At 41.5% G+C, this 11,403-nt stretch overlaps 1 protein-coding gene across 1 annotated transcript in view; it reads right to left on the reverse strand.

Moving 5' to 3' along the window:
• LOC107121664 (chromosome unknown open reading frame, human C3orf14) overlaps nucleotides 1–11,307 on the reverse strand; it is a 28,780-nt gene extending 17,473 nt beyond the window's left edge. The window contains exons 1-2 of the mRNA XM_015424630.1: nucleotides 11,239–11,307; nucleotides 6,769–6,857 (exon numbers count right to left, since the gene is read on the reverse strand). Coding sequence (XP_015280116.1) covers nucleotides 6,769–6,821 — 53 coding nt within the window. The 5' untranslated portion in view covers nucleotides 6,822–6,857; nucleotides 11,239–11,307. The remainder of the gene's footprint in view (nucleotides 1–6,768; nucleotides 6,858–11,238) is intronic.
• Nucleotides 11,308–11,403: the final 96 nt, after the last annotated feature.

Consider the following 11,403-nt stretch of genomic DNA (forward strand, 5'->3'; position numbering starts at 1 on the left):
GGCACTGAAGCGAGGGGCGTGCGGCAAGCCGCTCGGCCCTCGCTATTCCCCCCCAATCTGGCACTGAAGCGAGGGGCGAGCGGGAAGCCGCTCGGCCCTCGCTGTTCCCCCTCCCTCAACCCAGAGTTTGCAGAGCGTTCCCTGCGCATGCGCAGGGGACGCTCTGTGAGTTTCGGGGGGATTTAAGTATCCCCCGATGTTTTTTTCCAGATTTAGGATTTTTGTGCACACGTGGGGACCGCCCCACGTGCGCACAAACCTCTCCCTCCCCCCCGGTCCCCCCAATGTGCGGATTTAAGTATCCGCACACCAGGGGGCGACTTGAGAATTAGATATATAGATGTTGAAGTTGAGTACCCTCCACAAAGCATTTATAGTAATGCTACCTGTTTCATTCAAAGAATCAGCTAGGGGGACTGAGTTCTGTGGATTAGATAACAGCATCAGGCTGGACGAACACTTTTCAGGGATGCTCTGTCTAGGCTGATCCTGCATTCAGTAGGGGGTTGGACTAGATGGCCTGAATGGCCCCTTCCAACTCTCCATAATGAGAGAAAGTATCTCTAAATACAACCTGCAGGGAACAAACAACTGGGGGAGAGCTGTTGTGTTCATGTTGGCTAATAGGTTTCCTGGAAGTATCCAGTTGGCCACTATTGGGAAACAGGATTCCAGATTAGATAGACCTTTGATCTGATTCTGCAAGACTCTTAATTGTATGTTGTCTGACATTCAGTGCTCTGCTTATTTGAACCGCTATATCAGATCTATCAAAATGTGCAACAACACTTAACAAGTATCTGCCTTATCTTCTTTCAGCTAGCTGTACTAACTGAATAACCACAAAGGTCTTCTGTCACTTGGAGGAGCAGATCTATAACAATGGTTTAATCAGATACTTCCATTTTAATAGGGAGTCAAATTTGAATTTGAGGAAGAAATTACGTGTTAAAACAGATCTTGAATTGTGGCAACTATGTGTGTTTGATTGTCTGCATCTAGCTTGACAATAAGAGGGCAAAGTATCTATTTATTTATGCTACTTATAATCCACCTTTCTCACAGGGACTCATGGGAGATTACACAGTACAGTCAACAAAATGGGACATTCAGTGCATTAGGATTGTTGAAGTCTCTGGAACCATCAGAAAAAACTGAAGCATAGCATAAGTATTAACATGAAACATGGTAGTAGTACAAAAATTACACAATAGGATCCTATTTACAGTAAGCTTTACACAGTAGTATAGACCACAATCCCTAATCCGCAGGGCCTGTAAGGCAAAGATGTTCCACCAGTCTTTTGGTTAAGGACAGCAATAGTTTTCATTCTAGCTGGCACCCGCTCCTTGCTCTCCAGACCTGCTCTGTTCCTCTTCCCCCATGCCCACGAGGTGGCTGGCAGTCCAGAATGGGAAGTAATGTGAAATCTGATTCTTTTAGATTTCTTTGTATTAGCACTGTTTATGTAGTTTATTCTATGGTCTTCAACGTTTTTATTGAATGTTGTACATTGCTCAGAGCCCTGCAGTAGCAAGGATTGGGCAATTCAAAAATTTAAAAATAATAATAATAATAATAATAATAATAATAATGCCAAATAAGTTTGTGAACCATTGTACAGTGCAACCGTATTACCTACACTACACAGAAAAGCCCGCTTGAATAATTCAATTTTGCGTAGTTTGAGGAAAGCCAGGAAAGTGGGAGCTTTCCTGACCACCTTGGGCAAGCCATTCCATAAGGTGGGAGCCACAATAGAGAAAGCATGTGGATGGGCAGTTGCAGATTTTGCCCGCTTGCAGGTTGGCAAGAAGCCTCTGCTGACATGAGTGAAGCTGTCTTGGTGGAGCGGAGGAGGAGAGGCAGTCCCACAGATAAGAGAGGAGGAGGACATGAAGGGCTTTGTATGTGATAGGCAATACTTTAAACCGAGTGCAGTAACAAATGGGCAGCCAATAGAGTGGTCCTTCACCAACCCTGCACAACTGGCTAGGGAAGAGGCATGGCTATTATCCCCTTTTCTAGATTCTCTCTTGTGTACTTTGAATAAATGCTTTTTTTTCATTTAAGTCAAAAGTGAGCTTTGTTTTCAGATGGGTCTAAGCAAGCTTGATTACTTTACATTATGGTTCTACTATTTTGATTAACTGACTATAAAACTAACAGTAGGGATTATGACAAATTCCAGACGAGTGGCTGTGTTACTCTGTTGTAGCCAAAACAATAAAGACCTTTTCCATACCTCAGTGTTGCCACTGTTTCCTGGTGAGTTGAATCGCCAGCTGATCCTCTGACTTTGCAGCACCCCTTCCACAAAAGGGCATTTTTTTGGGGGGGTTTTCTTAAATTCAAATCTGACCCTCCCCATGTGTTCCGCAGTTCCTTTGAAAAGGGGTTGTGCAGCTGTGTCGTCATACACTTTGTCAGTGATGGAACCTCCTTTTTTTGCACATGTGCAGTAACGTTATAACATCATAACATTGTGGCTAGCTATACCTTGTGGCTAATAGCCACTGATGGACCTCTGCTCCATATGCTTATCTAATTCCCTTTTGAAGCCGTCCATGCTTGTAGCACCCACCACTTCCTGTGGCAGTGAATTCCATGTGTTAATCACTCTTTGGGTGAAGAAGTACTTCCTTTTATCCGTTCTAACCCGACCGCTCTGCAGTTTCATGGAGTGCCCACGAGTTCTTGTATTGTGAGAAAGGGAGAAAAGTACCTCTTTCTTTACCTGCTCTTTCCCATGCATAATCTTATAAACCTCGATCATGTCACCCCTCAGTCGTCTTTTCTCCAAGCTAAAGAGCCCTAAGCGCTTTAACCTTTCCTCATAGGGAAAGTGTTCCAACCCTTTTATCATTCGAGTTGCCCTTTTCTGCACTTTTTCCAAAGCTATAATATCCTTTTTAAGGTGTGGTGCCCAGAACTGCACACAGTATTCCAAATGAGGTCTCACCATTGATTTATATAGGGGCATTATTATATTGGCTGATCTGTTTTCAATACCCTTCCTAATAATCCCCAGCATAGCATTGGCCTTCTTTATTGCAGTCACACACTGTCTCGACATTTTCAGTGAGTTATCCACTACAACTCCAAGATCTCTCTCTTGCTCAGTCTCTGCCAGTTCAGACCCCATCAATGTGTATTTATATTTAGGATTTTTGGCTCCAATGTGCATCACCTTGCACTTGGCCACATTGAACCCCATTTGCCATGTTGACGCCCACTCGCCCATCCTTGACAGATCCCCTTGGAGTGTCTCACAATCCTCACTGGTTTTCACCACCCTGAACAACTTTGTATCATCCGCAAATTTAGCCACTTCACTGCTTACTCCCATCTCCAAATCATTAATGAACAAGTTAAAAAGCAGTGGACCAAGTACTGATCCCTGCGGTACCCCACTGCTTACCACCCTCCACTGAGAAAATGTATCATGGGGAATGTATCATGGGGAACAGCATGGTTGCCACCATTTCAAAGATTGCTTGCTCCTCCTTAGTCACCAACTAAGAAAATGGCTGGCGATTGTTGAACTGGATACACCAATTCATAACAATCATAATGAAGCACACTAAATGTGTCATCATGTACTTTGTCAGCAATGGAACCTCCTTTTCTTTGCATATGCAGAAATGTTATAACATCATAACACTGTAAAAAAAGGCTGGATGTATTTCGGGGAACAGCATGGTTGCTGCCATTTCAAAGGCTCCTCCTTAGTCGCCAACTAAGATAATAGCCAGCAAAGATTCCCACAAAATCCTAATGAAAATAGTATTCTGTTCGCGATTGCTGAACTGGATACACCAATTCATAACAGTGCTATTCAATAATTATGAAGCACACTGTGTCCTCATGAACTTTGTCAGTGACAGAACCTCCTTTTTTTGCAGATGAAGTAATGTTATAACATCATAACATTGTAAACACACACACACACACCAGGAGCTATAGGGGAGGAAAATGAAGAAATAATACAAATGTGTGGTGTCTACCCACCCACCCACCCAAAAAAAGGGAAAGGAAAGGAACTTCATTGCTGGGTAATTGCATGGAAAAGGCTACATGAAACCTCACTGCCTGGTTTGTCCCAACATTATAATGTTGTTATATTATAATGAAAAAAAATTGTGTTGTAACACAATCAACATTACACTTTAAAAAATTAGTGGATTGCTCAGGGGACAACCTGAGGAGGGGTGAACATGCAACACTAATGACACAAAAGGGTGGCAGGAAACAAAATCTGAAATCAGGAATTCCTCACTGGAAAACTGCATGTTCAGATCCTAAGGGGGGGGGGGAATGTGGAAGAAGTGGGTTTAGAAAATGCAGGGTAACTGGACACTAAATTCAGATCCATTCCTGGGGAGGCAAAAAGTTGTGTGGAAAGTTTTACAAACTTTGATTATTTAAGAATGCCAATGCGGAGGTTTGCAGTCGTGCGGAAACAGTCAAAGAGTATAGCTGCACCTGAAAGACTAACAATTTTATTCTGCATAAGCTTGCTCTTCAGATGCATGAATTTTTATATAGAATTTTTATATTACAAATTATTGGAGGTGGTTTAGAGTTATAAAAGAATGGGATTTATTTAGAAAATGTATATGCTCAAGATGGTCCACAACAGCAGGAAAACCCCCCATCAATAATGAACAAGTCATAAAATTGTCAGGGCATAAAACAGCATTCAGCAGCTTAAAATGACATTCATAAAACCATCCTCAATCTAGAACAGACCATAAAAATAATTTTAAAAGATGTAACCTTTTAATTAAAAGCCTGGGTGATAAAGAAATGTTTGGCCTCACCCCTAAAGGAGAGCATGGAAGGCCAGAAGAGCATCAGCATGGAAGGCCAGAAGAGCATCATGGAGAAAGGCATTCCAAAGGCAAGGCACCACTACTGAAAAAGGCACTGAGTTTTGGTGGTTCCGTTCTTACTTGACTGACCAATTCCAGAAAGAAGTGCTTGGCAGTGTGGCATTTATGCTATGGGGCCCTGCAGGATTCCATCTTGCCTCTTGTACTGTTTAACATCTACAAAACACTGCTGGGAGAGATCTTTTGGGGATCTGAAGTAAGATGTTACCATATGTGGATGACTCCCAGCTTTGTTTCTACTTAACAGTTGAGTCAAGTGGGTCTCTGAAAACCCTGAATAGGTAACCTAAAGGCCAAACTAGAAGTGATGGTGTCCGTGGGTCCAACTGGTGGATGCCACTGTCATTTTATAGTCTAATGAGTCAATAAAAAATGCTACAGGGGCCCAATTTTGACCAGGCCAGCAGTGTGGTGGGATGAGGCACTGTTTTTTCTCCCCTTGCATCTTTTCAAGTGCCTTAACAAGAATTTGTCATCCTGCTGCACCACTGGCCTAATTGCAGCATCTTTAAATCATCTCATTATGCTTTAAAACTGTGGTGGTGTCCACAGGTCAGATCCAGGGATGCCATCATGTCTAATTTGGCCGTAAGAGAAGGTAATGAGCCAATAAACTGCAGCTCAGTATAGAAAAGATTGTAATGTTGTTTGTTAAAAAAGAATCTATGTAGAGACGATGGACTCAGCCTTTCCTGGAGGGGGTTATGTTACCCCTGAAGGAGCAGGTTTGTACCTTGGGGGTGCTTCTAGATCCTGTCCTACGGTTGGAGGCTCAGGTCATCTCCATGACACATATTAGTTTTGGCTGATATGCCAGCTATGACTGGTTCTCAAAAAGCGTGATCTGGACAAGGTGATCCATGCTCTGATCATATCCAAGTTAGATTACTGTAATGTACTTTATGTAGAGCTGCTTTGGAAAATGCTCCAGAAACTTCAGCTGGTCCAAAATGTGGTAGCTGGCAATGCTGTCTATCCTGGAAACTTCTGTATAAAATGTCCAGCATTCAGCAACAGTAGCCTACTTCCCATCTAGTCTATGTTATCCAAGGAATACACAGAAACCATAACATATCCAAGGGGATGGAGGATTAGGATTTTTTTATAACTCTGTAAATTTCCATATTATTTTTTACCCATGCCTAAATACTGCTAATCATCTCTGCCTTTTCAGTTACTGAAGTACCCTGAAGCAGCATGTCTTTACAGTGCTGAAATTTTCATTGTTCTTATACAGAAGTTCTTCCACATCAAGGAAGCTGCTAAACTTTTCCATATGTATTAAAAAAATTAACAACATGAAGATTCCTTAAAAACAATAGACTGCTCTTTAAAATACAGCCCTCCATTTTACAAACAATTTAAAATTAGAAAACCTGATTCGTTCACATGTACATAAAATTGTTATTAATATAAGATTTTTATTATATTTATTTTGCAATTTTAGATTCAATATGGAGAAAAATACTGCATTGAAACAAGACTGTAGATTGAATTTAGGAAAGCGGAAGCCAATTGCTGAGCTGTAGGCTTCAATTTAATCAGGACATAACTACTATTGTAATAACAGTTTATTTATCATTTCTTTGGAATAGTATTAGCAGCACAGCTCCCCCTAGAGGTAGCATCTTTACACTGTTTGACAGAAGGAAACAGCTTTGTAACATCAAAAATTCCTTTTAATTTAGAGGGAAAATATTGTTCTGAAGTATCTGAACAGATTACATTAGTCTTTCAGTCAAAATAGACTGCCCAGTTATTCTAACTGTGTCAAACTGCATCACAAAATGGTACAAATGTAAGGTCTTGGAAGCCATTTCAACTTCTTAACCATCTCTATTTTCCCTGGCTATCTTTTGAAATAAATACTTACGTTTCTTGAAGCCTTTTAGCAAGCTGAACTTCTTGTGCTAAATAGGATGCCATCGTTGGTCATATGACTAATGACTCGGTTTGACTACTCTAGTAAGGAAAAACAGAACGGAGCAAAAGTTGTTTCTTCAAAGTCAAACACAGATTTTTGACAATGGTTATTAATTTACTTTTGGCTCAATATGACCAGATTACTTGTCATAAACACAGATGAAAGGCTGAAGTATGCCTATTTGATTTTACAGCAAAATCTCCAGTTAACTTTCTCCTGCTTGTTTGTCTTGATCCATTATCAAACAAAACAAGGAAGAACTGTAGGGTCCACCCTAAAAAGAAAAATTAAAAGCACTGTACCCTGAGATAATGGAACTATATCAAGCCACCAATGTGAGTGTTAAATGGGGGGTGGGGGGAATGGCAAAACCGGCAAGAAACTGGCCTTAAGGAATCCTTACACAGAAAAACTACACTGGTGAGGTTCAAAACAGAGTAGGGTACAAGCCTGAACACACCCAAGTATTATGATGAAATTTGATGGGATAACAACAAACCAGAATTCCATAAGAGGAAGTCCTACTTTGTTCTTGCTGCCTTGTAATCTAAAGCCCTTTTCACAACATCAGTTTTCAGTGCAAAAAAATGTCCAATTGCATCTCATATACTCACACTATCCAGCTGAGTCTCTGAAACCTCGTTCTGCATCAGCTGAACATTCTACCCAAGATGTGTTGTATTATTTTGGCTGGTAATAATTTGTGTATGTTTGTGTTTGGGGATTTTTCTATGGAGTAATGACTTTGTCTTCAATCTCTCTCCACATTTCAGTTTTGAGTTTAACTGTGTTTGCTGTTTTATATTATATTTATTTTAAATATGCTATAAACTGCATTGAGAACCATTGATTAATTAGCAGGTGTAAATACAGCAAATAAATATCTTTCTGCTGCTATAGAAATGTAATGTTTATTCAGCACTCAGCCAGCAACATTTGCCTACTGGAAAATGGCAAAAAATACCCCACAGCATGTCCACTGCTTTTGATTGCCATGTTTAACATGATTACTCGAATGTCACAAGCTCCTAATAGAAATCGCTTAACAGATCGCCATTGCTGAGCTTCATAATGGTCCCATCTTCCATCTCCACACTACTATGCACCTCTAATCACCTTCCTCTCAGCTCAACTCTGTGACAGAAATTAGGTTGAGATATAGGGGATCTGAACTCAAATCTTCTTGGTCCAAGCTCAGTTCTATGCCACACTGGCTCCTTTTTGACAAGTGTGTGCTTCTCTACTGCATAGCTCCAGAAACCTTACTTCTTTTTATAATGGCAAACACTAGCAATATCCTGAGTGCAATGCCTTACAAAGAGCCTTTAAATTTGTTTCAGCTCCAATGCAGCTTTTGGAGACCAAAAACTTGATGTCTGGGTAATGCTTACTCAGTTTCACTGCTGGTCCATTTACCCTGAACAGACCTAAAACTGACTATGACCTAAGGACTTGGATAGTTACTTTCTCAACTTATTATTTTATCCTACTCTTAAAACTTAAACAATTTTTTAAAATTCAGCACTTTTAATCTGCAGATGTGCTGTGTTTCTCTTTTCCTGTATTGCAGTGTACTTTTTATTTATTTGGTACAAAATTTTTACCCAATCCAGAAGCTTCAATGGGGGTAAAGAGAAATGCTGTTATCCCTATGGAAATACACAATGGATAGGACATGCATGTGGGACAGGAGGGTCTTTAGGAAATACTGAACAAAAATGTACTTCAGACATGGAGTAATGCCGAATCCAATTTTAGTCACTTTGGAAATGCACAAAAATAAGCATTATATTTATTGTATGAGCAGTATTTATTAAAAGATGTGTACCCTGCTCTTCCATAAAGTTTGTGGCAGTTACTACTTCCTAGCATGTAGTTTCTGACATCCTATGGGCATGCTTCCTACAGAAAACATAATACAGATAGTCAACATTCACATTCAGATGCACACTATCCCATTTTTATGCCACCCTTTCTCCAAAAAAGTCAGGACAGCATTTGCTAGTTTCTCATCCAAATAGGATCCACAAAGGGATACATGAACTAGAGACTGCTTCTGCACACAGATTTCCTTAAACTATCTAGTGTATACCTACAGTTTACTAGTGTAGGACCTACGTGAAGGCTGCTGTTCTCGTTATTCTGCTTTAAAGAGAAAAGCAGAGGAGCAAAACTATTTTCCTGAAGTGGAATGGCTTGATCAGTGTGAATGTATGAATTACTCAGCAATCTCTGTTGTGCACTTTACTGGTATGCAAGGAAATTTTTATGATTAAGTGAATACATCTTAAGGCAAAGGGCTTTCCATGGTTAATTGAGTAGGAGCCGCCGCCCCACTATTCCACCATTGTCATGGTTCCTTAAAGGATGTACCGACGAGGCCCTGAGCAAGAACCTGGACAACGTAAACAAGATCCAATAAGCCGTCACCATTGGGCATAAATATCATGGGAGTACCACCTGGAACTGTGTTGATTCTATCCTGGACGTATGAGATTAGTAATTGACTGAGCACCATTGTTTTAAGTGTTGGATGTTTTTATTATGTTTTATATGTTTTTAATTATGGCACGGCTAATTACCCTGCCCTTGTTAGCAGCCCTGAGCCCACTGGGGAGGGCAGGATAGAAATGTGAAAACTAACTAACTAAATAAATAATCTGGGATTCATGTCACTTATTCTCCTGCACAGAATAGAGGCATTCCTCAGGTTAAAACAAAAGTAACAAAAGAAATGCATTCAGTACTTCAATATATTTTGAATTTATTTCTGGTGTATAATGTGTGTCAGTATTGCTTTGCTACATGCTTGAACATGTTGCGTTCAAATGTGCAATTGTTAACCGCATATGCATACTTTGATGTACTTTGGTTATTTCTGGTGCAACTCATTCAACCCTGCAACAGTGCAGGTCATTTGGGAACATAATTGAAGAATTTTTTGGTTCCCATATCCCAACTAAAGTGCAAAAGATTCAGATTTCTCCAGCTTTTAGGGACTGTGCCTGACTTGAGTATCCATATTTAGTATGTGTGACATTTGCTTCTTCCCAAAGTTTTGCCAAAACAGAGATGGCACTTTTTAGACACCATTGTCACTTGGCATCAAGACATTCAAACAAGAATAATTTCCCCAGAGAGTCACTCTCTTATTCTCTTATCCACTAAAACTGAACAAGCCCCTCCAACTTTGCTCCAAAGACAGAGGACAGAGATGGAGGGCATGCAGGTGAATCACTATACCACCAAACTGGTCCATGCTCCATGTTATATCAGATTTGCCACAGTCTCTGATACAACAAGTGATGCACGTACCTAATTTGGAGCATTTTGTTCCCCTCTGAGGAAGTCTGTTTAGGAATAATGTCTCCCGTCTCAGATGTGTGATTTATGAAGCATCATAAGTTATACGACAATGAGGGTGGATGAGACACATACATATCTGATAGCTAAAGTACTGTGAACTGCACGGGGGGGGGGAGCGTTAGAAATCTTATTTTAAAGTACTGTAAACTACTTATGGATCCTATGGAATAAAAGCAGGTTAAAAATCAAATAAATGAAGGCCAACCTCCAGGCTGGGAATAGGACAGCAACACAAGCAGGCTTACTTATTTACTATATTTGCAGTCTGTCTTTCTCACTGAATCGCAAAGCTGACCACACAGCGTAAACCGATAACAGTCCATACAGACAGACATCTCATAAGCACAGTGCAGGGTAATACAATCAACAGGAGGAGACACTGAACGAGCAATGGGCTACGATTTGTAGAAGCTGAGAGGCGAAGCACCGCAGAGCCATTTTGAGACCAGACACAACTGGTACAAAAAAGAAGAAGTTCGGGCTGAAAAGTCTGACATATGTGGTTCAAGGTTGCAAAATGTGACAGGGAAACCGCAGCCAAGATGCGGCGAGTAGCCGTGCCGCCACCATTTCCCCTTCCCTGTGGGAGGAGACGTCTTATTTCTAGTTCCTTCCTGCGTAGGCATTAACCACTCCCATCGCTCATGCCTGACACCTCTCCTCCTAAGAGGCACATCCACGGCTCCTTAACCCCACACTTCACTCCCTCTCTCTCTCCCCACTCCGCTAACGAGTCTGAAAATTCCGCTCCTCGCGCCTTCCTTTTAACGCTTTGCGGACATACCACTGCGCGACCGAAGGGGAAGCCGTTTCAGGTGATCTAACGGCCACTCTGAAAATGAACAGGAGAGGGAGACGGGCGCGCAGAAGCCCCCATCCACATGAAGTGCTGAATGTGTCATTTATGGGCGATGCCATAAGAAGGGGGGAGTCGCAGCACCCAACCGGTGGGGCAACGGGACCCTGCCACGCCATGAAGGGAAGCTAACCCTCACGTATTAACCTCTTCGCCCGGGGGGGGGGAGCGCGCATTTATCGGCAGAGTGGAACTACCTCCATCCTTCCTCCTCCTTTATTTTCCCCCTGTCCGGTCCCGTTAATCCACAACTGCTATGAAGCCAGATCAACGGCCACTGCGCCTCACCGGCTACTATCGCGTAACTATAGAAAAGCAGGAAGAGCTAGAGGTTGAGGAATGAAACGGTGTGATTGGTCTAT

This window comes from Gekko japonicus, unplaced genomic scaffold, assembly GCF_001447785.1.
Source record: "Gekko japonicus isolate JY-2015 unplaced genomic scaffold, Gekko_japonicus_V1.1 scaffold470, whole genome shotgun sequence".
In the NCBI taxonomy this organism is placed as follows: domain Eukaryota; kingdom Metazoa; phylum Chordata; class Lepidosauria; order Squamata; family Gekkonidae; genus Gekko; species Gekko japonicus.